Source organism: Podarcis raffonei, chromosome 11, assembly GCF_027172205.1.
Source record: "Podarcis raffonei isolate rPodRaf1 chromosome 11, rPodRaf1.pri, whole genome shotgun sequence".
Classification (NCBI taxonomy): domain Eukaryota; kingdom Metazoa; phylum Chordata; class Lepidosauria; order Squamata; family Lacertidae; genus Podarcis; species Podarcis raffonei.
Genome location: NC_070612.1, coordinates 59,582,269 through 59,608,187, shown reverse-complemented (window position 1 = coordinate 59,608,187; position 25,919 = coordinate 59,582,269). Strand labels below are relative to the sequence as shown.

The 25,919-nt window shown below is 40.3% G+C and overlaps 2 protein-coding genes across 4 annotated transcripts in view; both read right to left on the bottom strand.

The window, feature by feature from the left end:
- Window positions 1-867: 867 nt before the first annotated feature.
- On the bottom strand, window positions 868-15,659 carry GKAP1 (G kinase anchoring protein 1). The gene is made up of 12 exons (XM_053408184.1): window positions 15,498-15,659; window positions 12,567-12,833; window positions 11,182-11,325; window positions 10,540-10,617; window positions 9,801-9,933; window positions 8,952-8,974; window positions 7,678-7,827; window positions 5,041-5,142; window positions 3,808-3,871; window positions 3,470-3,540; window positions 2,701-2,778; window positions 868-1,178 (listed from the first exon to the last, which is right to left on the bottom strand). Exons 2-12 carry the CDS (start codon window positions 12,783-12,785, stop codon window positions 1,131-1,133), a joined length of 1,110 nt encoding a protein of 369 aa, XP_053264159.1. The 5' UTR covers window positions 12,786-12,833; window positions 15,498-15,659; the 3' UTR covers window positions 868-1,130.
- Window positions 15,660-16,912: 1,253 nt separating this feature from the next.
- The window catches only part of KIF27 (kinesin family member 27), a 29,827-nt gene continuing 20,820 nt past the window's right edge, over window positions 16,913-25,919 (bottom strand). For 2 of the 3 annotated variants that reach the window (XM_053408021.1, XM_053408022.1), the window contains exons 13-17: window positions 25,214-25,429; window positions 23,580-23,786; window positions 22,041-22,239; window positions 21,091-21,249; window positions 16,913-20,469 (exon numbers count right to left, since the gene is read on the bottom strand). In XM_053408021.1, coding sequence (XP_053263996.1) covers window positions 20,033-20,469; window positions 21,091-21,249; window positions 22,041-22,239; window positions 23,580-23,786; window positions 25,214-25,429 — 1,218 coding nt within the window. In that variant the 3' untranslated portion in view covers window positions 16,913-20,032. The remainder of the gene's footprint in view (window positions 20,470-21,090; window positions 21,250-22,040; window positions 22,240-23,579; window positions 23,787-25,213; window positions 25,430-25,919) is intronic. The other variant, XM_053408023.1, reaches the window with a different exon arrangement.

The window sequence follows — 25,919 nt, the reverse complement described above, 5'->3', positions numbered from 1 at the left end:
CGCTGCTGCTGCTGTCAGTGACAGTGATGACACAGCAGACTACAAGAGCGCAAAGGCCTCAGTCAGACCATCTGATGAGTCTGACAATGAACTGGAAGAACCACTGTTCACCATTGGTCGTTTTTCTCCTGCTGATAGAGTGTGCACAAGTCCAAGAATGTGGCTATCTTTTCTTGAGGCTTCGTGTCGCTATAATTGCTAGATACTGCATGACTAAGGGAGGTCGATGGATCGTCTGGCACCGAGCTTGGGGGCTCAGATGGATTTTATCTCCCTGGCAGTATCCCAACAGTTTGTAAGCCATGTTGTAGAATTATAAACCTGTTAAACCATGAGATTTATAAAAGTTTATTTAAGATAATCTTTTTGCACCAAAAAAAAAAAAATCTAGGACATTTTCTATGTGGCAGGACTAGAGTAAGGGAAAAAGGTTTTATTTCTTTTTGGAAAGAAGCGTACCACGTGGGGTTGCCATACCTTGAAGAGCAAAAAAGGGAACACAAAGCAAATAAATGCACATGACAACCCTAGCTTAAGGAATTTTGTTTATATATAGGACTAAAGGTGAAGTGACAGCATTAATCATTTAAAGTTCATTACATAATCACTGAACCCTTCAAAACAGTGTTGGCAGGAGTTCTTGTTGCAGACCCTGTGGTCTGATGTTACCCTCAGAAGGCCTTGTCCAGAACCACTGCTTTGCCCTTTTTTATTATGCCCTCTTCAGTACTAGTTTAAACAAGTCAAGCACCCATCATTGAGTGGATGTGTGAAAAAGCAGAAGGTACAAAGGATGGAAATGGCATAAAAATGCAGTATGGGCCAACAATTTCAATAAGGCTAAAAACATTAAACACACCAGGGTCATAAAAATGACAAAAACTTTATTGAGTGATGAAAAACTAGGTGTAGCATTAGGACAAACAAGGTTTGAGCATCACTGTAACATTAGTTTCCAGCTTCTCTTCTGTATACTAGAAGTGCAATAGATTGAATATTCAGAACATTAGTCAATTAAACTTCACTCCCAAACCCAGAAAACTGCATAGTTAAGCAGTAGTACAAATACATTTCTGCAAAACCCCTGAAGATCAAATTTATTTTTTGCTCTGGTTTTGGTACAAATGTGATCACCTGCACTGATCAGACTCTGAATTTCTTTTCCCTTTTCTTCCAGCCTATAACAGAGAAGGAAAAAAGCTTGTGTTATGAAAACCTAAGTATCAACAAAAAAATGCTAAATTTCCCCCAAAAACAGGGCTTTTGCAGAAAGCACTAGCTGTGCCTCTTCAATACTGCCACTTCCCACAAGAGCCCTCTGGGAAGGGAGAGAAACACTCCTGAAAGAATGGGTGGATTCTCTCCTTTTTCACAGGTTATTTTTTTCCAGGAGGAATAGAAATCACTTGTCCTTTCCCTTCTCAAGGTGTGATTCATCACCTACAAGCAGCACTTTCTTTAGACGGATGCTCATTGTTGCTGAAACAAGTGAATACGCTTGTGGATCCTGAGCGTAATACTAGGGAGGAGACTTAATAGTATCCTCAAGTTGCTGTTTATTGCACACTGAAGTACAATATATACACAAACAAAGGAATGTGTGTGAGAGGAGAATTAAGAACTGCCTGCCCGGGTCTTCATAGCTGTATTATGTGACCCTGCCTGTTCTGGGTGGAAGTGACCCATGTCTGTCTGGATGCCTCCCTCACATAGGATAGATACTGCATTGGCCCGAATATAAGCCACACTTTTTTTTTCCAAATTCCGATTGTGAAAAGTTAAAGTGTGGCTTATATTCGCAACCTTACGGTATCGCTGCTGAAACAGCTGCCCACAAGGGCCATCGGGGGTGTGGGACAGCAGCGCCCGTCCCAACCGCATCGCCCAAGCCTCCCCCGAGGCACCGTAAGGAAGGGGGAAGGGTGGAGGCCACCGGCAAAGCAGTGCGGCCCCTCCTCCCCGGGAGCATGGGGCAACGACACGCAGCCTGCCCACTGCTCCCAAGCCTCCCCCGGCACCGGCTTGGGGAGGTAGTGCTGGGAGGCGGTTTGTGTTGGGAGGTAGGTGAGCAGTGCGCTCAAAACCAAGCGCCGGCTTGGGGAATGGGGCGCCGGCCGCCCCCCATTCAGGGCAGTAGTGCCGGCAGGCAGGCCGCACCCGCAAATAAGCCTTGAATTTTAAAGGTGTGGCTTATTTGCGGGTGCATCTTACATTTGGGCCAATATGGTAATTTTGTGTGTGTATCTATATATATGTATCTATAGGTATCATCTCTCTGTGTGTGTGTGTCTGTGTGTGTGTATAAACTGTCAATTAGAGATAACAGGTAATAATTATGGTGATGGGGGAATTGTGCAGATCACTAAGCGACAAGACAGAAAAGGAGATTCACTGAATACAGTGGATCCAGAGGAAATATTTGTAAAGTCTGCTTTAAAAGCTCCTTTTTAGAGCAAACGGACAAAAACTTGGTATGTAAACATAAACAAACAGGCTTGGATCCTAAGTAAGTTCACTGAAGGAAAAGTTTCTTGTCCCCCTTCCTCTAGCAGCTCCCATTGCCTCTCTGACACTGTTCAAGACCTCCAACCTTCCTGGAGAGGCTTTTTAGGAGTACAGGCAGCTGCAGTGGTGGGATGGGTATAATAAAAGTTTCTCCTGTGAGTTTCTGTTTATTTATGAAGTAGCTAGTAACGTTACCTGATATTTTGTTAGCTCTGCTTGCAGTAACTTCACTTTAGATCGTTCTTGTTCCAGAGCAGCATGAAGGCTGGTAACCTTAAAAAAACAAAACAAAAGCTCAACAACTACTGTCTTGTCTCTTAACAGAGTGACATTTTGAAGATAATAAAGTTACATGCCTATGACAGCACTAATGAAAAGGGGCTATTTTACCTATTAGCTGAGTTTCAAAATTCTTGCCTGATAACTTTTCCTGGAAATAATGTGGCAACATGTACCATTTCTGGCAGCAAGTTTGCAATATTTTGAGAATTACTGGAAACTATATAAGAAGAAGAAGAGGAGTTTGGATTTCATATCCCGCCTTATCACTACCCTAAGGAGTCTCAAAGCGGCTAACATTCTCCTTTCCCTTCCTCCCCCAAAACAAACACTCTGTGAGGTGAGTGAGGCTGAGAGACTTCAAAGAAGTGTGACTAGCCCAAGGTCACTCAGCAGCTGCATGTGGAGGAGCGGAGACGCAAACCCGGTTCACCAGATTACGAGTCCACCGCTCTTAACCACTACACCACACTGGCTCTCAGTAAAGTTGCTGTTGCAAAGAGAAAGCTAGAATTGCATCTTACTAATTTTTACTCACTGAAATTAATCCATCTAAGCTGGGTGCAGTGGGAAGGTCCTGTTCCATGAACATAACACTACTCACAGTTCTTCCAACCCAGTTGTTCTGATATTTTGATTTTGATATTTTGATATGCTTTTTAAAATATATTGCAGAAATGTTTACCTGTAAAGTCAGCTCATTCTTAATACTCTGAGATTCATCGACCTGAAGCAGTATTTCGGCTTTATCTTTCACTAAAGTTTTAAAACCAAACAAAAAAGATTAGACTTGCTATTTTTAAAGATGTTGAGAATAGTTAGAGGCACATTTTTCAAGCACCACGAAACATGGCTGATGGGCTGCATTCAGCCATGCAGGGTCACAGATTGCATCGGGCTGCTATGAAATAAAAACTGAACAAGCCTATTTGTCTTAGCACTGTCCAAACAATTTGCAGATAGATTTAAGGAACATAGGTTTTTAAAAGAATTTTAATATTTAACAAACAAAGCAGTACTTACTCTCTCCTTCCTGCAGCATTTTCAACAGCTGTGCATTTCGTGCTTTCACTTCCTTATACTTTGCCTAAACGTTTTAAAAGTTCAATTAATGCAAACGGCATATTTAAACAATATGGACATTAGCATATTAGTTGTACAGTGCAATCTTATCCATGTCTATGCTCACTGAAACTTACTGCCCAGTCAGTGTATTTAGAATTGGTGCCCTAACATTTCAAAATCAATCTCTAATCAATGGGACAAAAGGAAAATATAATAACACAAGTACACTCAAGATTCCCCAAATTCCATTTCTGATAAAAGTGTATGTGTGGGTGAGCTTCAAGAATCAGAGGAGAGGATGGCAGAGAGAAAGAGAAATATATTTTTGAGCTGGAAATTCACAAAATTGCCCCATTTATATAAGGTTGACTGTTGCCTTCAAAGATCAATTAATCTTCCTTGATCCCTACTGACAATTAAACAGCTGAGGTGGGTAATGTGCTAAAAATAATTACTCTTGGCAACATTCATAAATGCAACAAAAATATCTAATAAGTTACAAGAAAGGAGATGCCGACTAAACATTCTGAAAAACTTTCTGACCAGTAAGAGTTGTTCAACAGTGGAACAGACTCCCTCCAGAGATGGTGGACTCTCCTTCCTTGGAGGTTTTTAAGTAGAGGGTGGATGGCCATCTGTCAATGGATGCTTTAGCTGATATTCCTGCATTGCAGGGGGTTGGACTAGATGACCCTTTGGTCCCTTTCAACTCTATGATTCTAGTAAACACATAACAAGTCTGTGGTTATTCTCCCCCCCCCCCCCACTGAGCCAAGTTCTTCTGAACATTAACAAACTGTTGACAAGTAGTTAATTATTTATAAATATGGACTTTTAATGCAACATGTCCAACTCTCTCATATGGTTGACAGTTTTCTCCTTACAGCAGCATTAACTGGTAGAATAAAGAATATCTATGAAAGAAAACAGTAAGAAAAAGGTTGATTTACAATTACTATGTCATCACGTGGACTTTCTGAGGCTGGGGATGGAGGACTGAAAGCCTTTAAATGATAAGCCTATTTTACTAAGTAAAACTTCTGAAATAATAACCTTATCTAGATGCCAACCTCTCCTCCTAATATAGATTAAATGTAATTTTTATTTTGAAAAGCAGTGCTAATACAATAAATATTTTCAATCTAAACATTTGTTTAAATTAAATGCTGCATGAAGAAACCCATTACATACCTCCCATTGAGTGATTACACTCTTTAATTGCTGGATTTCTGCATCTTTCCTCTCAAGTTCCAGCTTTAGTCTCTCTATTCTTCCGTCTTTCAATACAAAATCCTCCAGATTTTAAAAAGAGAGATATAACGTAAAATGAATTTTACACCCTTAACAAGGTTGAGGAGATGTAAACTATCATTCAAAATATTTTCAAAAGTAACAAATGAACATAGGTATGCTTTAAAATGTTAGCAATTTAAACTTTTCGTATTTCAAAAATAGAATGGAACTTACTGTATGGTCACATATTCTATGGAAACTGGCATATAACACTGATTGTTAGTCCAAAATGTTTCCTCATTCAAGAAGCTATTACAGTTGGTCAAAAATTATTTCACTACAAAGAAATTTCAATCATTACCCAGAGGGTAAGCTGCCCCTGAAATTCAGAGCAGCTTTAAAAGGCGACCTGTCCAGAGTTCAGGTAGGGCAGGTATAGGGAACCTATGGTTCTACACATGTTACCAACTACAACTCCCAGGTGAGGTCCTTGCAGTCTGAAGGCAGGCACATCTTGTCCCCATCTTGAAAACGGGGGGAAAGAAGACCCATGCAACTACTGAACCGCTTGATGCTGGTGTCAGAAAAGGTCCTAGAACATATAATGAAACAGATAGTCTAGGGATACTTAGAAAAAGATGCTGTGATTACTAAGACCTAGCCTGGGTTTCTCAAAACAAGTAATGCCTGTTGAAATCCAATTTCCTTTTTTAACCAAGTTATTGTACAAGCTTAGCGGATCAGGGGGATGCTGTGGATGTAGTATATCTTGATTTCAGTAACACTTTTGATAACGTCCCCCATGATATTCTTGTGCAGAAACTGGTAAAACGTGGGCTGGATGAGGTAAATGTGAAGTGGATTTGTAGCTGGTTGACTGACTGAAAGGGTACTCATTAAAGGTTCCTTGTCATCCTGGGGGAGAAAAGACAAGTGGGGTGCCGTAGGAATTGAGGGGATGTTCATCAAATCTGCAGATGACACCAAACTGGCAGGGATAACCAATGCTACAGAAGACAGAATCAGGATTCAAGATGACATTAACGGATTGGAGAACTGGGCCCAAACTAACAAAATCAATTTCAATAGGGACAAATGTATTGTACTTAGACAGGAATAACCAGTTGCACAGGAGACACCTGGCTTGCCAGTAATACATGTGAAAAGGATTTAAGGGTCTTAGCAGATCACAAGCTTAACATGAATCAACAGTGTGATGCAGCAGCGAGAAAAGCTAATGCTATTCTAGGCTGCATCAACAGAAGAAGTGTCCAGATCAAGGGAAGTAATAATACCACTCTATTTTGCCTTGGTCAGACCACACCTGGAATAGTGTGTCTAGTTCTTAGTGCCACAGTTTAAGAAGGGTATTGACAAGCTGGAATGTGCGCAGAGGAGAGTGACCAAAATGATCAATGGTCTGGAAACCAAGCCTTATAAAGAACGGCTGAGGAAGTTGGGTATGTTTAGCCTAGTGAGGAGATAGCCATCTTCAAATCTCTAAAGGGCTGTCCCGTGGAGGATGGAGCAAGCTTCTTTTCTCCTGCTCCAGAGAGTAGGACCTGAACCAATGGCTTCAAGTTACAGGAAAGGAGAGTCCAACTAAATATTAGGAAGAACTTTGATGTTAAGAGCTGTTCAACAGTGGAATGGACTACTGTGAAAGGGAGGTTTTTAAACAGAGGTTGGATGGCCATTGTCATGGATGCTTTAGTTGAGATTCTTGTATTCCAGGGGATTGGGCTAGATGGCCTTCAGGGTCCCTTCCAACTCTACAATTTCATGCTTCTATTATCAGTCCTGGAAAGCATGGGCAGTGAATGGCCAGGGATGATGGGAGCTGTAGCTCAGCAACATCTGGTGAGCCATGGGTTCTCCACTCCTAGGGCAGGTGAACAAACACACCAATCCCTGTGGCACACATTATTTAAACCACTTTTACTCGACTCTTCAGCCAAAAAGATGAATAAAAAAGTAAAAACAAGGCAATCTGTGCCAGAGGCTTACAATCCAAAGGCACTACACAAAATGAAAAATGGAAGAGTAAAACAGAGAAACTAAGGCACCCGTTCTTACAGTTTCCTTGTCAGATATTTCTCAGAGGAGGAAATTTAGTGGCCTTTTCATACCTATATGCACTTTTAAGCAGCTACTCAATTTCACCTCCTCTATTATAATCAGTGGGACGCGGGTGGCGCTGTGGGTTAAAGCCTCAGTGCCTAGGGCTTGCCGATCGAAAGGTCGGCGGTTCGAATCCCCGCGGCGGGGTGCGCTCCTGTCGTTCGGTCCCAGCGCCTGCCAACCTAGCAGTTCGAAAGCACCTCTGGGTGCAAGTAGATAAATAGGGACCGCTTACTAGCGGGAAGGTAAACGGCGTTTCCGTGTGTGGCTCTGGCTCGCCAGAGCAGCGATGTCACACTGGCCACGTGACCCGGAAGTGTCTCCGGACAGCGCTGGCCCCCGGCCTCTTGAGTGAGATGGGTGCACAACCCTAGAGTCTGTCAAGACTGGCCCGTACAGGCAGGGGTACCTTTACCTTTACCTTTATTATAATCAGTATAGTATACTTTCAGGAATTTAACACATTTAACATACATGTGTGGGATCACGTGATGTACTGTTATCCATTCCATTATCTGTGATATGCTCTCTTCTTTTCTCCCTAGTAATTATTTTGTGCACATCGTCTTCCAGTCTATTGAAGAATTCACCATCATGCAAGACAGTATGTGAAGAGCTCAATTCCTGCCAAGAAACTATAATTAATCTCTAGTAAAACAATTCAGCAACTTAACAATAAGTAATTACTCTAAGGCTTATATATGAAATCCCAATCTAAATATGAAATTTCAGCTTTAAAGCAATTTACAATAATACATTTTTTTCTAAATGCCCTTCATCCTTACAATAGGTCTTGGTAATTGCATCAGGGAAAAACTTAGCATTATTTTAATAATGCTTAGATACTATTTTAATCACATTCTAAATTTGCTGGCCTTGTAATGCAGCAAGACATGGAATACATTCATGTCTTTCAGAAACAACCAAGTACAGTGGTGCCTCGCAAGACGAAATTAATTCGTTCCGCGAGTTTTGTCGTCTTGCGAGAAAATCGTCTTGCGAAGCAGCTCAAAAAACAAAAAACCCTTTCGTCTAGCAAGTTTTTTGTCTTACGAGGCATTCGTCTTGCAAGGTACCACTGTAACCATTCTCTTGCTACAATGCTTTCATTCTTTGCCTTCCCAGCACAGCAAGAAAGTGTTGCATCATTCAGTTTGAGGGTAAAGCCAAGGCTTAATTTGCCCAAAGTGATGTCATCATGTAGTACACTTAGACCGACTGCTGCGTACTATGATGTCATCACATTCACTACCTGGACCATGATTAGCTGAGATCACATAGTCATTCAGAAAAAAGCCAAAAGAGAAGCTAGAAACAAAAAATTATAGCAACTAAACAACCAAAGATCAGGCTGTGAACAGGTACAAGAGAGACAGCTAATAAGAACTGATTAGGTTTCTCAAGGGACCATTTTGAACTTTCAAGAGCCCACTTTCCTTGTTAAAAATATATAGTGCAAAAAATTTGGTGCAGCCACAGAAATTATTCACTGAGAAATCTTTAAAAAACTTGTGCTGAAATGTTAATTTAATAGCACAATCTTTCATATACATTTTTTTCACAATATCTAGATTCCTGCTGTTCACTTAAGTCTCCCCAACAGAACCACAAACAATATTTTCATGTGACTTATTTAGAACAGAGCATGCCCTAATGCTTGCCAAGAAAGTGGAAAAATTAACGGTGCCATTTAAAGAATTCACTCATTCGATACTTCAAGCATTATTTTTGTTTGATCAGGTACTTACCTCCTGCTTTTTGGGAAGGTGATCTGAAACAACATGAAAAATGTAAATTACAGATTAAATTTAATTTGTGGATGAAAACCCTAAAACTTATTATCCAGGAATATTTCAGTGTCATACTCTGCTAAATTATAAAATAAGATTCTCTAAGTCTAAGCTAACATTTTCATTTGTACTTTAAATTCCTTGTATTCTGTTTTGCCAGATTTATAAATCTAGTAACAAAGCACCACTTGACCCACCTGAAACTAAACTACTGCAACTCAGTATCAAATTTGCCACAAAGTGTGATGAAGTGTGTGATTTGCAAAATGGCCTCTGGTTTTCCGGGATGAAATCAATTTAGAGATCCTTCAAAGTAGTTTTTGGTGTTAAAACTAAAACTGCTTTAGCTGTCCTGCTGGACCACCTTTTATGGGGAATAGAACGAGAGAGTCCAGCTATGCTAATTCTACTATATCCTTCTCTCAGCAGTATTTAAACATAAAATATCAAAGCAGTGCAAAGTTTCATTAAGACTTTAGGTCTTTCTACAGGCATTCTGTCCATGGGAGACTTCTGATTAAGCAGAGAGATCTCACTAATCAAAGGGGAAGAAGCATATTTTGCCAATTCTCCACCTACTCCCAGGACACAAACACTTCTCAGATTGTTTCAATTATTCCCCCAATACTCTGGAACATATTTGAGGGTACAAAGGGGGAATTGGCAAAAGTCCCCCCACTCATACTGTTGGCGATGGAAGTGAAGTCTGAATCCTGAATCTAAATTCCTAACCTGACAGGTGTCTACATCTTGTGACTCTTTAACAGACCTAATGATTCTACGAAACATTTAGCACTAAAAACTTACCAATGTTAGTATCAGACTGGAAATCTTTTAAAGACACAGTGAGAGGTTTGTCTTTTCCCTGCTGATTTTTTCTTTTCTCTTTCTTGTGTACAGCTTTTGATGGAGGAGAAGCACTTTCAACAGTTTCATATTCCTGTAAAGAAAAAAAACACCTTATACATCTGTCTTTAATTTGAGAGGCTAAATCATAGGACATTATGGTTAAACACTGCCAAAGGGAAAACAAGTTACACAAAGAAATATTTTGAAACAATATAAAGTATTTTAGACTCTTGCTTAGTATTTTGAACCTGTGTCTATGCAACTGGCTCTCTAAACAAGTAAACCACACATCCAGCATGGTACACAAAACTACATAAGAAATAATTCTGTTTTCACCACTACTATTACCATAGGCAATATTTTCTTGATCTGCTATTAACTCAACTGAATCTAGCAAAGAAACTACAACTGTACATAGGCTCAAAAAAGTGCACTGTTAATACAGTGGTACTTCTGGATACGCACACCTACGGTTGCGTATCCTTCAGGATGCGAACGCAGCAAACCCAGAAGTATTTTCTGGGGTTTCGCTGCACGCGCCTGCGCAAAAGCGGTCTACCACCATGCGTACATGCACAGAAGTGGTCCCTCCAGTTGCGGAAACCTCAGGATCTGACTGGAGCTCCGGAACAGATCCTGTCCGCAACCAGAGGTACCACTGTATTTGTGTTTTAATCATACTTAGAGAAGGGAATACCTTTTTGTGTTCTTCATATTCCAGTTTGCTGAGAAGTAAAGCTTTTTCAAGATCGGCTTCAAACATTTCAGAAGTCAACTGAAGAAACAAGATGAAAAAGTGTACCATGTGGCAGGGTTTTATTCAAACATACACCACCCTCTTAGTATCATATGTCAGTTACTTATCAGTCACTCCCTCCCCAAAAGAGGTACATCTAGCATCTTCATTATATAGCTTCGGGAAATTGCTGAGGACACACCTCTTTTGACGCTAGAGATGTATATTTTTAGGATCCACCTTATTTGATTGTTGGTTGTTTTAAACAGCTTTTAGCATTGTGTTTTAATTGTTGTAACCTACCAGGAACCAAAGGGTGAAGGGGTGGCTAGCAAATGATATTATTTGGCACCTTGACTAGAGAATAAATCTCAATGAACTAAATGTAACTTTTTTCTCAGAACACACGCTCATGATTGCTGAAAGTTATAGCCTGATCATTTGCACGTTTATGCAGAATTAAGTCCTATTGTGTTTAATAGAGCTTTCTTTCAAACCTGACCCAAATGCCTGCCAATGCTAATGCATACAAAGCAGGTGCAGCAGTTAAAATGAATAATCACAAACACTTAAAACTTTAAAATAACATATTTGATGAATTACCTGTTCATCTCTTTGTCTCCACTCTTGCCAGTTCTCTTCCTGAGAATCTTTCCTTGCTGAATTACTTAATGCTTGCTCGTGCTGAGACAAAGAAGCTCCATGGGAACTTTTCTGAGGGATTTTCTTAAAAGCGAGATTTCTGAGCTATAAAAACAAGGAACATGAATGAATAATTTTATAAAGTATAAAACACTGTGACAAGCTGAAACCTCAGTGTAGGTTTGCTCTGAAGTGCCTTACATTATTCTGGTGATTTGATTAAGAAGAAACCCTCACATAATGTTGGTGGTCTAAACTGGCTAGAACAATAAACACACGTTAGGTTCCCTGTGGACAAATGGCCAGAGGAACAAGGAAAGATCAGCTGGGCCCAAACTAAGTGTAAATATACAATTCACCACATCATTCCAGCATTCTCAAACTGACCCCCCCACACCTTTCCCTTTCCCCTTGTAAGTAGTAAGCACAAATGTATCTCTTTTTCATTTATGTATTGCGCCTACCACCAGAACTATACTGAATTATTGAATGATATGATACTATGGGAGACTAGTTTTCTCTGAAAATAGGAATAAAAGTATGGTATTTTAAAATATCAATAATGGTGGGTTGTGGCCAATGGTGGTTTTATGTAAGCTGAAGTGCTTCTCCTAATGTAAAGCTCAAAAGGTAAAGTTAAAGTGAGGTGCCCCATTGCCACAAACCCTTCCCATCAATTCCAGCCCTCTGTGCTATATCCCACTGTTCCACATGGTCCCATAACCTTCAGGGGCAATCAGTGAAAATCAGGTGCCCTGCCTGAAGTGCTTTTGCTAGCACAATTTGATATAACCTGACATGAATTCCACAGCAACAGATGCATTACAAATATCATGAGTAGCTACAATATAGTAAGATAGGAAGCAAAATTGAGGAAGTCTTCCAAGTTCAAAATAATTCATAGTATGTTCTAGAAGTACTGCTAATTTAGTATTTGTTTGAAAACTGAATAACACTTAATACGACTCAATAATATTTGTATGTAGGCATTGTCACCCACAAACAGTATTTTTTTTTAAACTATCTGAACCATATGCACCAATATATGCTATGAACCTAGACACCTACATTAAAGAAAACAAGCACTCGAACATCTGCCCTACCTTAGGGCAGATTTCTTCAGAAACATCTCCTTCCAAAGATAAACGTTTGAAAGAAAGTAAGTTTTGAAAGAAAAGTGTTTAAGATTCACCTGATCATAAACACCTTCCCACTTCTAACCCCTGCTGGAATCTTCACCACATCTCAAGTATACTTAATTCTTGATCCCTCACTTTTTGACTTTTCCTTTGCATGTATGTGGATACCTGGCCCAACTGAGTATTGAAACATAACAGTCACACCACCTCATTGGCTTCACTCTGCTGCTGTTCCTTCTTTTTTCTTCTCTTTTCTTTTTTCTTTTCATTTGTGGTTGACTTGCTGCCTGAAGCTTGGGACTTTCCACCATTTCGACTGTTTCTTCCTTTTCCAGATTCTGAATCGGATCCACTGCCACTATCAACTTGCAAAAGAGCAAACCGTGATGCAGTAGTAGGAACCGAACTAATAACTGCAGAGGCCATTTTAACTTTGGAGGCGTCTAGAAGCAAGCCGCTGTTTCAAGAAGCTACCTGGATAAGTAACAGCAATATAAGGATGGGGTGGGGTGGGGGAAGAAAAAAGATCCACAATTTTACTATAAAAGAACTGGTACATTAAATCACTTTTTAAAAAATGGATTACAGAGTTTTATATAGTAACCAAAAGACCTCACAAACAAAACTACCACATTTTTCTGAATCAGGTTTGATAAGTCCCCCCCCCCCATTTTGCAGAGTTATGTAACCTAAAAATACCATATCCCGTTAAGCTCTAGGTGCATTAATCAATGTGGTGACTGAGAGCATGCCCAAGATTAATAGGCCCAGAAATAGCTGGCCCCTTTTTGGACAACATCCTGAATAAGTTGTTCAAGGGGCAGGGTAATAATTTTTGCAAGAAAGCAGAAATACTTTTAATGAATGAGGAATTGCAGCCCCAAAGTACTTCTTTAATAACTATTTTTAATTGAAATAAATTAATTAAAAAAATTGTCCAGTAGCACCTTAGAGACCTACTAAGTTAGTTCTGGGTATAAGCTTTCGTGTGCATGCACACTTCTTCAGATATTTTTAATTGGTAGCTTTTGTTGAATTTCTTGTAGCAGCCTTGGATGACTAATTTATACTCCTACTTTCTGTGCAAAATATAAAGAATGGTGATAAAAATAAAGCAAAAAAATTTAACTTAATACTATAGGGGTTTTTTTGGGAAATAGATAACTAAATAAATACTGTTATTCACTCTCTTAACTTTGTGCTTATTAAACACTTCAGATGACAGAAAGGTCACCAATAGGAACTATTACTGACAGTGTAGCTGTCATTTTATTCCTATGTAGGATTGCAAAAGGGAAGCTCATTGATTTTTTGAAAACACTGGCACACAAGCACAGTCTTCAGAAGAAGATTAACAAGGATTTTCTAAGAAAGTATCATGTACTCTTAAGGATTAAGTTTAGGAGTCTGTGGAACTATGGTTCCCATCAAAGGAACATGTTTTGAACAAAAAGAGCTATATAATTTCATGGAAGTGTAACTGTGAAAAAGTATCAGATGAAATGTTTATAGTGGATCTTGCTGCACCACTGTTGGAAGCTCCAAGGTTCAAACTAACAGATCTTTTAATCAAGAGGAATAAGCATGAGGCATCTTCCCTGCTTTCTAAAGAATTCAATATAAGGGTGTCTCTTCTTCCACATGCAAGAAGGCCCAAATAACAAGAAACTATGGATCAAAATCTACAGCGCTAATATATTCCATGTAGATGTTTTCTGAACAAGGTGCAAGTTTTTTCAAAAGGTACAGAGATCTTCTTAAAACAGACTTTCCATCTTCTGCTTTTAGGCACGTACTTATGAGAATCAAAGTTTTGACAAAATATTTTAGAAAGCGGATGAAATTGCCTTCTGTGATGCTAAACAGGTTGCAATCTTATTTGCAGTAGCCTGGGAATGTCCCATTAATGTAATGAGCAGACACTGCTCTATAAAATGGATTAAATGAATGATAAATATATGAAAATGAATACGTATGCTTTACGTGTCTGTAAACATGGCAAGACATGCAGTTAAACTATTACTTATAAATTACTTTTATATTTATATATATATATATATATATATATATATATATATACGGTATATACCTAAAGAACAGTCCTGCAAAGCTCAGACAACTGCACATTCTCAACAAAACATGTCATTTTAAAAGATCATTCACACACTTGCCAATGCCAATAGCTTTCTGCCGTTTTATCCCATATCAACAGGGGCACGACCCCAGCTAAAGCTTTAAAGTTCTCATGTTTGGGGACCCATTTTCTAATTCTGCCCCACATAAACAAGTTGACACTGGGTCAAGGATGGCGCTCCTGAAATGCCATATATCCCGCCCAGTTCTGGGTTCTGCCTTCGAGAAAGGGGTGACTGAGAGAGACCCCAAGATTAACAGGCCCAGCAGTAAACCCCCCTCCCCCTACTTTTTGGAGAAGACCCTGTAAAAATAAAAAAGCGCATTAATGAAAGCTAAGGTGATGATCAGAAATTGTGGGGTGAGCTTACACCTTTAGCCCCTCTCCCCGCTCTTTCGTTTCAGCAGAAAGTCTCCCCAGAGGGTAGCATGCCGCCCCCGCCCCCAGTTGAATAATAATAATACCGTAATTTTAATAATATAATTTATTATTTGTACCCCGCCCATCTGGCTGGGCTTCTCCAGTCACCCTGGGCAGCTTCCGATGGGTATTAAAAATACATAAAAATGTCACACATTAAAAACTAGCCTGAGTAATAATAATTGAACCCCCTAATAATAATAATAATAATAATAATAATAATAATAATAGAACCCTCTAATAATAATAATAATAGAACCCCTGAATAATAATAATAATAATAATAATAATAATAGAACCCCCTAATAATAGTAATAATAGAACCCCCGAATAATAATAATAATAATAGAACCCCCGAATAATAGTAATAATAATAGAACCCCCGAATAATAATAATAATAATAATAGAACCCCCTAATAATAATAATAATAATAATAGAACCCCCTAATAATAATAATAATAATAATAATAATAATAATAATAATAATAATTGAACCCCATAATAATAATAATAATAATAATTGAACCCCCTAATAATAATAATAATTGAACCCCCAAAGGCAAACCCTTGGGCGCCACCCACCGCGGAGGGCGTCTTGCTGAAGCCGGGCAGCAGCCTCCTCTGAGGGGCTGGAAGGGGACAGGCAAGGCTCCGGGTCCCCCTTCGACGAGGCCCCGTCTCGGCGGGAGCGAGAGAGAGAGAGAGAGATGGCGGCCCCGAGGGGTGCGGAGAGCGAGGGGCCGCGGACGCGGAGGGGCTGAGGGAAACCGGCGGCGGCGGTTCGGCAAAGGGTGAGGGGCGGAGGTCGCGCGGAGGCGGAAGGAGAGGCTCCCGCGCCGGACTCGCTCGCCGAGTTTGTTTACGTCTCGGGCCGCTTCGCTCGAGGGGGGGGGCGACGCGGAGGGAGGGGAGAAGGGGCGGGGGGCGCATGCGCAACAAAGCGGGTTTGTGACGTCTGACGTGGTCGCCGCGGGCGGGGCGGGGGCGCGAGAGGGCGACGCCCCCCCCCAAAGCCCCGCCGTCTCTGCTGGGTCTCAGGTGCGCTGCCGCCGGCGCCGCTTTCTCTTTGCGTCCCCCCGCAGTTAAGTGCGCTCCGTGGGCGGGGGAAGGTCCCGTCCCCCGGGGTCAAAACGGGTCTGTTCCGCTGCTCTTTTGGGGAAACACGTGGTTGACGTTCTGCTATTGGCGTTGACTGCGCACTTGTGGTTTTATCATTTTAATATATGCTCTTTTACATATTTTTTTTAAATCAGAGTTAGTGGCGCTCTCCGGAAAGAAATACAGTATATATATATGTGTGTGTATCTATACAGTATCTATCTATGTGTCTACTTATACCTATACCTCCTGCCAAGCTAGCAGTTCGAAAGCACCTCAAAGTGCAAGTAGATAAATAGGTACCACTCCAGCGGGAAGGTAAACGGCGTTTCCGTGCGCTGCTCTGGTTCGCCAGAAGCAGCTTAGTTAGTCATGCTGGCCACATGACCCGGAAGCTGTACGCCGGCTCCCTCGGCCAATAAAGTGAGATGAGCGCCGCAACCCCAGAGTAGGCCACGACTGGACCTAATAGTCAGGGGTCCCTTTACCTTTTTATACCTATACCTATCTATAGATAGATAGGTATAGGTAGGTGAAGACAGGAGTGCCTGGCATGCTCTGGTCCACTGGCTCACAAAGAGTCAGACACGACTAAACAACAATAGGTAGGTAGGTAGGTAGGTAGATACAGTGGTACCTCGGGCTACATACACTTCAGGTTACAGACGCTTCAGGTTACAGACTCCGCTAACCCAGAAATAGTGCTTCAGGTTAAGAACTTTGCTTCAGGATGAGAACAGAAATCGTGCATTGGCGGCACAACAGCAGCGGGAGGCCCCATTAGCTAAAGTGGTGCTTCAGGTTAAGAACAATTGCAGGTTAATAATGGACCTCTAGAACAAATTAAGTACGTAACCCTACGTACCACTGTACAGATATAAATACACACACACACAGGCTAAATTAAAAAGCAAACTTTAATAGGCCAACAGTGCTGCTTTACATCTCTGAAATCAATTTAGACATGCCTACTTGTGCGCTGCAATGACTTAAGACATTTTCTGAACAGGTGGTGGTGTCCACATTGGTTGCCTAAAGCAGTGAGAAGATTAAAACACCTTTAAAGTTACTATCCCTGCTCCTGAGACGGAGAACACCCACCCACGGACACCCTTGCTGTGTAAAAGTCAGAGTCAAGAAAATTAATAATGAACCTTGAAAAGCACATAAGAGGCTTTAAGGAATGGACACCCATGGAAGACCTCAAACAAGCCCTAGTGTCCATGTTGGAAACCCATGCTTTAAAAGATGATTATTAATTTAGTATATGGGTATGTGTTATGAAAGCTAAGACATTTGTAATTTATAGCAATTAGTTGATAATACTGTTTCAACAGTGGAACCATGCTGAAAGGTTCTCTGCACCATTTCCTCTCCAGCATCCAGCTAAGGATTAAAAAGAAAAAGGAAAGCTCCATACATTTGTAGCAGCTGTTCACTGTGCTGATTAGCTTTGTGATGTTGTGAACTGACCCACACAGGCCCCTTTGCTGCATCTTTTTAAAGAAGTTGCATACTGTAGGAACCATTTACTGTACTTCATTTTGTGTTTTAGAATGTTTGTATTTGGGTTGTATAAGTACATTTTAAGAGAGTGAAATATTTGAACTTAAGACCACACCCCTTTGCAAAACTCTCAAATCACGATTCAACAAAGCAACAAATAACAAATGCAATTAAAACAATTATTTCCGTCTTGAGAAATTGTAAAATATTTTAGCTTACAAATAAAGCAGTTGGACACACTGACATAGAGTAGGATGAACTATGGTTTTTAGCATGTTCACAGCTTATCTTAAAACATGATATCCTGACCAGAAAGGTTTCTTCTTAAGAATCACTACTGGAAGTTAATGAGGCCTACAAGCGGATAGCAACTGTGTAAGATCTTATCCAGTTTTTTTAAAAAAAAATGCAACCTAAGCAAAAAATAATTCAAAGCAATGGGCTGGATCCAGACTCCTGTGGAAAGGGAAAAGGTACAATATCCAGAGGAGGCTCCCATTGGAGTAAGGCGGATAGAGGTGGGTTTCATTAATTAATCTCCTACACTCTTGAACAGAGTTCCCTGCCACTCTGGCAGGCAGAGCAGGGGAGGGAGAAAAGGCCAGAATTGACAACTCTTCTTCCAGCAGAGTGCCATGTACTCAGTATTTTTAAGTGCAAAGATTGATGTGCCCAAATTTGCAAAAATGGCTATTAACTATCTGTAACTATCTGAACACTAAAAATCATGACAAATATTTAATGCACAATAGTCTACCCCAAAGATCAGTAGTAAAGGTTTCATCCAGGTGCTGAGAGAGTCCGGAGAGCTTCTCACCCCCGTAATTTCCTCCCTTTTGATGTCTCCCAACCCTGCTCCAGAAGGCTAGAACAACATGGAAAGAATGAGAGACCAGTAGGAATAAGGGAATTTGCCCAAATCACCTTTGACCTCCCACTCATGCAAGCATCTACTGGATCAAAAGTGTCATTTGTTGGCAGAGGAACAGAGTTTGATACAATCCTGTATTTTATTTTTTTATTTTTTAAGAAACTAGGCACACATTGGCTTAGATTTTAAAGGCCCCATGAAAGGACTACCACTTGGGATGCTCCAGCCAATGGAAAGGGGGGGGGAGGCAGTTTTTGCTAGTTGACCATTCTGTGTCTTTCAAATTTACTGCAGGAGGCCGGGGGACAATATGGGAGAAGTCACCCATCTTCGGCCAGTGGGAGACTCTGCTGGATTGGAATACCTTCCGTGCACAAAACACGTCCTGTGCACAGATAATAAACAACTTGGGAACCAATGAGAAAAACAAAAATTTAGAAGTGCCCCTGGAGTCATTTTATCTAAAACGAACAATGACCTTATGTACTGACAAACGGGGGTCAAGGGAATTATCATGGGAAGAGTGAGTATATATGATGCAAGTCTGCTCCTGGTCCCTTTATCCACAGTAAGTGTTATGTCTACACCAGGTCGAGTAGACAAAGCAGTTTTCTAACTTATCATGTACTTCACGCTAAGAGATACACAGCTGTGCCTTCCAAGCAGGGTAACTTTTTATTGCCCTAGTTCACTGACAGCACATCTACATCTATCTCAGTGATACGTGACATAGCTCTAGCAAGCTCTAGCAACAGGGAGGAATTTCCCTGGAGCCAATAAAAATGTTTCTTTTCTATTAAGGAAAAAAACTTTCTCCCCACAGAAAGTTTCAAAGTCACATAACAACAGAGTTAGTTATAAGAAAGAGAAATTGGGGCTTTTATTCATTTAAACTATGAGTTGGGCAAGATAAATTTCCTTGTGAAAACATTAATTTCTTAGAAACATTGTAGTCGTGTTTTGTTTTTAAAGGACATTCACAACCCAAGGCTTTGGTCAGTCACAAGTGCTTTGTCAAACTTCAGCATAAGTATGCCTGGGCTGGAAACCACGTATTGCTGATGTATCTATGAAGACCTTTATTACAATGGGCTGGTTCACACCAGATTTCTTTTTTCCATGTGAGTGCTTCAGGCTGTCACCACCACCATGTTCATATGGACAAATAATGTGTAAAAATAACCAATTATACAGTCAGCAGTATTTAACCTAATGTGATTTCCGCCCCCCTATACAATAAGACTGTAACTGTGGTTGCTTTTATACATTGTTTGTCTTCATAAATATGCACTCAAGAATGATCATGATAACTCATGCAACTAAAAATGTACTTTGTGAACCAGCCCTAAGATTCTTTGCAGTATAGAAGAATGCATTTATGAAGATGTGGAATAAAAATCCATCAGTTACTCTGAAGGAAAAATCAGTACAAATAAAATTTATGCTTTAAGGACAAAAAGTCCTTTGGTTTCAACCCCTGATATAATCACTCTGCTATTAAGGCGTCAGATTTCTATGGGGCACAATAAATGATCAGCAGTGTGAGACACGCAATGTGAAATAACTCAAATATCGTAGCTGCCTGAAATAAACTGGAAATAAAGGGAACTGTGTAATTGCTTTCAAAATATTACAAGGATAATTATATATTATAGTCAGACTTTCTAGGCATTTCAATAGAATCAGCAGGAACAGAATTTATACCAACTGCAAGGCCGGAACGCCTTGAGGAAAGCTCAGAAGCAGGGATATAGCGCAATTCTTTGCGAGGAAGTTTTACTGGGGTTACTCCTTGAAGCTGTGTCATAGTCTCTCTGGTCTGAGAAGGGCAACACACTTGTGGGTGAGATTTTGCAGGCTGGTGTACTTTTCCTGCTTGCTCTTCGTGACTGTTGGGTGTGTTGGGTCCCAGTTCTGCAGCTTCCTCTTCAAATCTGTATGAATTCTGTTGTGCTCCTAAATCACCCATTGGGGAGTTTATTTCTTTTAATTTCCCTGTTGGTGTGGATGTCCGTTTGAATTCTTCTGACAAGGTAATTACTTCTTCTCGATTCAGTATCCCATCACTGGAACAATTACCTAAAAATAAATATTTTTTAAAATGCAGTTGGCTTAGATGCTTTGAGGGAACTATTATGGTTCGTTCTGTTTTGTAATGTTATGACTCTAACTTGGTTCAGCTGTTTGCTGTTATTACAGTATCCCCTGAGGGTGCTAATTAATAAATGAAAAACACTGCTAGCTAAAAAAAGAAAAAGAGTAAAATATACTGAGATCCCTAGCTCAGAAGGGCTTGCTGCATTCATGGAAGGAAGTGTAGTTTAGCAGAGGCTCCTGCTGGAGGAATCAACAGGGGAATTATTTTTGCCCATTTCCCCTGCAGCCCCCAACACCAGCTCTCAATAGTGGGAAAATCAGGGAGCATGGGGAAAATCATTGAAAATTGTCTTCCCTCATCTCCATTTCTGAGTACGAACTTAATGATCGAAGTCTGCAAAAGTTAAAGGGGTAAAATGTTTTTTTATGCATCTGAAACCTATTAAGAAAATTAAAGAGACCTGAAATCTAAATACTCTCTATACTGATAATGTTAAAATAAATCCAACTTCATTGTGATTAATAGGAGTTTTGCTACCAAGCTGAGTAAGAGTTACATTGCAGCTATGCATGTTTTAGAATTACAATACTTCTAATATTTACTTTGTGTCAGAGGATGGTGTATTGATTCTGCAACCAGTTCCTTTAATTTCTTCTTTAATTCACGGCTAGTTTTCTTATAGAAGAACAAGTCTCTTTCCAGTTGTTGGACTTTAGTTTCATATGTCTTAAAAGTTTCTGCAATACTCTCCCCATCTTCTTCTAGAAAGACAGAACAAAGTTTAGATTCAAACTTCATTATAGCACAAACAGAGTTGCGGATAGTATATACTGAATCTCATTTGTAATTTGTCTCAAAGTGTAAATGTTACGTGCTACAGTATGTTTAAATGTATAAATCTAAGAATCACGTTCTAGTAGAAGTGCAGCAGAAAGATAGGTATTGTTCTTACCAATGAAAACAAGAGATTAGCAGTGGAGGGAGGGAAGGAGAGATGGAGGAAAGAAAAATAACTGAAGCTGTAGAGAGAGAAAATGATAATCATAATACTAATACTTCAGCTCAAAGGAAGATGATCATTAACAAGTTTAAGATGTGACTTATTTGAAAGGTGGGGGGAAATATTAAGCAAATCTGAACATTTGCATTCTTATAGAATAGGGTAGGGAACCCAGATAATTTTACTTTCAATACTTCTGCTTGTTACAATTATGTTTTGTATCTTAAAATAAAATCCAATGCCTGGTTGGCCAGGCACTGTCTGGCTGCCTAAAACTGGGTAGGAATTTGTAGGGATGTGGGTAAGATTCTTGGACATGATATCCTTGGATTGCAAGAGAGTGAAATGAAATTTGTAATTTCATACGACTGTAAAATATACAAATATTCCATGTCATATGAACATTTCTGATGGAATTACACTTTTAGTAGTGGCTAGATATAATTTCAAAATTAGGAACAGTAGAAGAATCCTGTTGGATCAAACTGTCATCCTGCTTCCCACGATCATTATTAACCAGATGTTACTTCAAAGTTCTCAAAGCCAAAATACCTTTGCAATGAAGCAATATTAACTGCATCTTTTGCTCATGTTCTTTCTGTTGGAGGGTCAGACGCCTGTCACACTGAAGCATGAGATGCTCAAGTGCCGATTCAAGTTCTCTTACTATGTTCTCTTTTTCCGTTACTCTCATTCCCATTTCTTCTGCCTGCAGTTGCAATTTGCGTTCAGTCTCACGGAGACCAACAACCTAAAAAAGAAACAGCCATTCCTTTTTACAAATCAAAGCATGCCTGGCCATGGAAATCAGGCAACCACACTTCAAAATAATAATGAAATATGGAGGTCATATTTGTAATGAGGCCAAGTATGAAAAAATATGAAGGTAAGCCAATACATTACATCTTTCACCATTTATATAGTCTCACTAATAAGATATTCTGAGTCCTATACTTGAGTTGAAAGTCAATTTAATCATCCAATCCAAATGTCCAGGAAACATATATAATTTATTAACTCTATCATAGATTCCACAACTGTCAAACTTCCAAAAAGAAAAACAAACAGAAACAAAACATACTGGGCTTTATCTATGGCTACGCTACATGTATTTATCAAGAGGACAGTATACAGTTAGTGATTCTCAGAGTGGACCTGCTTAAGTTAATAGATTTAAATGTGTGTACTCTGAGTAGGGACGCGGGTGGCGCTGTGGTCTAAACCACTGAGCCTAGGGCTTGCCGATCAGAAGGTCAGCAGTTTGAATCCCCGCAACAGGGTGAGCTTACCGTTGCTCGGTCCCAGCTCCTGCCAACCTAGCAATTCGAAAGCACGTCAAAGTGCAAGTAGATAAATAGGTACCACTCCGGAAGGGAAGGTAAACAGTGTTTCTGTGCGCTGCTCTGGTTTTGCCAGAAGCGGCTTAGTCATGCTGGCCACATGACCCGGAAAAACTGTCTGTGGACAAATGTCGGCTCCCTTGGCCAGTAAAGTGAGATGAGCGCCGCAACCCCAGAGTCGTTCACGACTGGGCTTAACTGTCAGGGGTCCTTTACCTTTACCTGACTCTGAGTATAACACAATGGATATCACTCATAGTTTGCAAGGTAATCTTTTACAATGGCGTGGGGAACCTTTTCTTCTCTCCAAGGCCACATTGCCTCAGAGATAATCTGTTATGGGCCACAGCTGGTGGTGGGTAGGGCCAGAGTTCACAGTGGCATTTCTTTTTTCTTACATCCCTATTTCTCACCCTCGCTCACACTGGACTGCCAGGACAGGGCAATATCACTCTTGCCTGAGCTTTTACCTGATTGCTTGCAGAGGTCTTTCCCTTTTCCCCCTTCCACCCTCAATTGCTTTCTCACTACTTCTGGGTTCTTCTGGGTTCCTACCAACCAGCCCATGAAAAGAGAACAAGGGCTTCACATGCTTCAGAATATACAGTGTGTATGAAATACACCCTATTCAGAATTAAATATATTCACAACGATCACTAATTAGCAAAAGAAAATTCTCCATGAAGCCATTTTATGCCAACAGAAAGCATGTTCAGAATTTTCTCTGTTATAAATTGTTCAAACAACAAACCTTATTAAAATACTTTAAAAGAATTGCTCTCAGCTCTGTAGCAGACAAGGAAACCAACTTTCCCATCACATTGGCCTCACTCTGTGTGAGGATTTGAGAGGAGGCTCTGATGGAGTCCTGGTGATTCTGGATACTTTCATTCTTGTAAGCGATGGCAGCTTCTAAGGTTTCAATCCCTTCTTCAAGCTGAAATAAAACATGTTCCTCCTGCAAGAGAGCAGAGGTTATCAAATCATTACGGCTCACAGCAGAAGGCTATTGGAAAAGTTTTGAAATATTATTAAAATTTGTCAACGTTCAAAATACATTGCAAGCAACATGCATATGACCATGTTTTCTAAATGGCGTATAGAAGATTTTGCTAATTTTTTAAAGCAAAAAACATCGTCTTTTACATGGAAAAATACAGTATATAGTTTAAATTAAGCTGTGTAAAGGAATCTCCAGTTCTTTGGCTCAGCTTAAAGTTTTTACTTAGGATTTGGGTGCAGGCTGTTGGGGAAGGAAAGTTCTATTAATTAGTCCATTTTGCCACATGTGTGAGTGCCCCATGCAAGATTGTGTCCAGGTCACAATGATTGCGCTGAAAACCAGAGAGTAGCTACATTGTCTTCCAGCATGCACACCCTCTAATCCTAGGGAAATATGCCCCTGCGCCCCGATTGGCTAAAGGAAAATATACCCTTCTATATCCAGATCTTTTTGACCTGGATCTAGTGGCCTTCAATCAGATGAAGGATCATGTATTGCAAAAGCCACATGTGCCTGATGCAGCTTGCTTTAATGGCTGTGATTAGGGTGAGGCAAGCTACCGGTAGCTTTATTATTTTGTTCTGTACTTTAATTCCCAAAAGTGTATTTACATGGTGAGCCTTCCTTAAGTGCCTTTTATTGGTAAAGTGTTCTTATTCTGTTGTTTGTAACCTCAATAAAATATTTCATTTATTCTTTGTGTGGCTTCTTGAGGTAAGCCTGGCTCTGAATCTGGTATATGGCTGCTTGGTCATATGCTACTGGACTTGGGGCTCAAAAGACAGTGGCCAGACTGTTGGGATTCACAAAGACAAGAGCCAAAAGATCCCAGAAACAACTTGGGCTTCCCCTGCCTCTACATTTGGGGGCTTTAGAGGTGGTGGCAATACTATTGGATAGGGTTGCTTTCCCCTGGGATATTTTGCAATATAGTGAAAAATCCTTCATATGATTGTCAGCAGGAAATAAAATTTCTCATACGCCCAACCTGTGGTCAAAAGCCCCCAAATTATTTACATGTTTGCAGCACTAGGAAAATCAGCCCAGAGATACAAGTGGTAATAGTATCCATTCCTCATGTAGGTTCACTTCAGTGTCAGACTTCTAAAATTGTGCTATTAAAGTATATCCTGGTCCTCTGAATGCTTCCTGAGAATTAAGTCTCATTGAGTTGAATGACCTTACTACAATGTATGTATGCGGTGAATTCAGTGTTATTTAGATATGTATCCTCACAATTATTTTTTAAACTGTGTTTTAAAAACTGGGGTTCATTTCTATTTTAGTATTTCCAAACACTAGCTCTTTAGCTACCATTAATATAAAAGAGTTATTCCGATTGGTTGATAATTGTGCTTAACTGAATGGAAAAGTTTACTTACTTCTGGTGACAACACTCGGCCATTCTTCAGTTTCTCATCCACACTATTCCTTCTGTTCAACAGCTGATCCCTTTCCTTTTGTAGAGCCTGGATCTCTCCCATAATCTTTTCTTGCTCATCAGTGCTGCTGCTCTGCAGCTGCATATTTTTGTCACACAACTCCTGATTCAGCATACTCAGACGAGTCGATAATCTTAAGCTGTCTTTATTGAGGGCCTATAAAGCCACAATTGAAAACAAAATCTATTTTAGGATAACTCCTCCCCGAAATAGAACATAAAAGCCACTTTATTAGAGAATGTTTGATTACAAAACAAAGCAATGAATATGGTCTATATCATGCCTATGGAAACTCTGCACTTGCAGAAGTTTTAGCAACTAACAATTCCTTCCAAAGTTCACTGACAGTATAGGGTTGGATCCAGAGCTACCGTAATTTTCACCCTATAAGACACACGTTTTCCCCTCCTAAAAAGTAAGGGGAAATGTGTATGCATCTTATGGAGCGAATGCAGGCGGGAGGCTCTGTCAGCGCTCCCTTTAAAGAGCTGTGTGGAGCGTGTGTGCGGCTCCTGGGGGCTTTTCCCAAGGAGGGAGAAGGGAGGGCTGCCCCTCTTTAAAGGGAGCGCGGCTCTTGGGGGAGCCTTAGCTGCGCACAGCCTCTCCAGGGCAGGGGATGAAGGCTCCCCTTGCCCGGGAGAGGCTG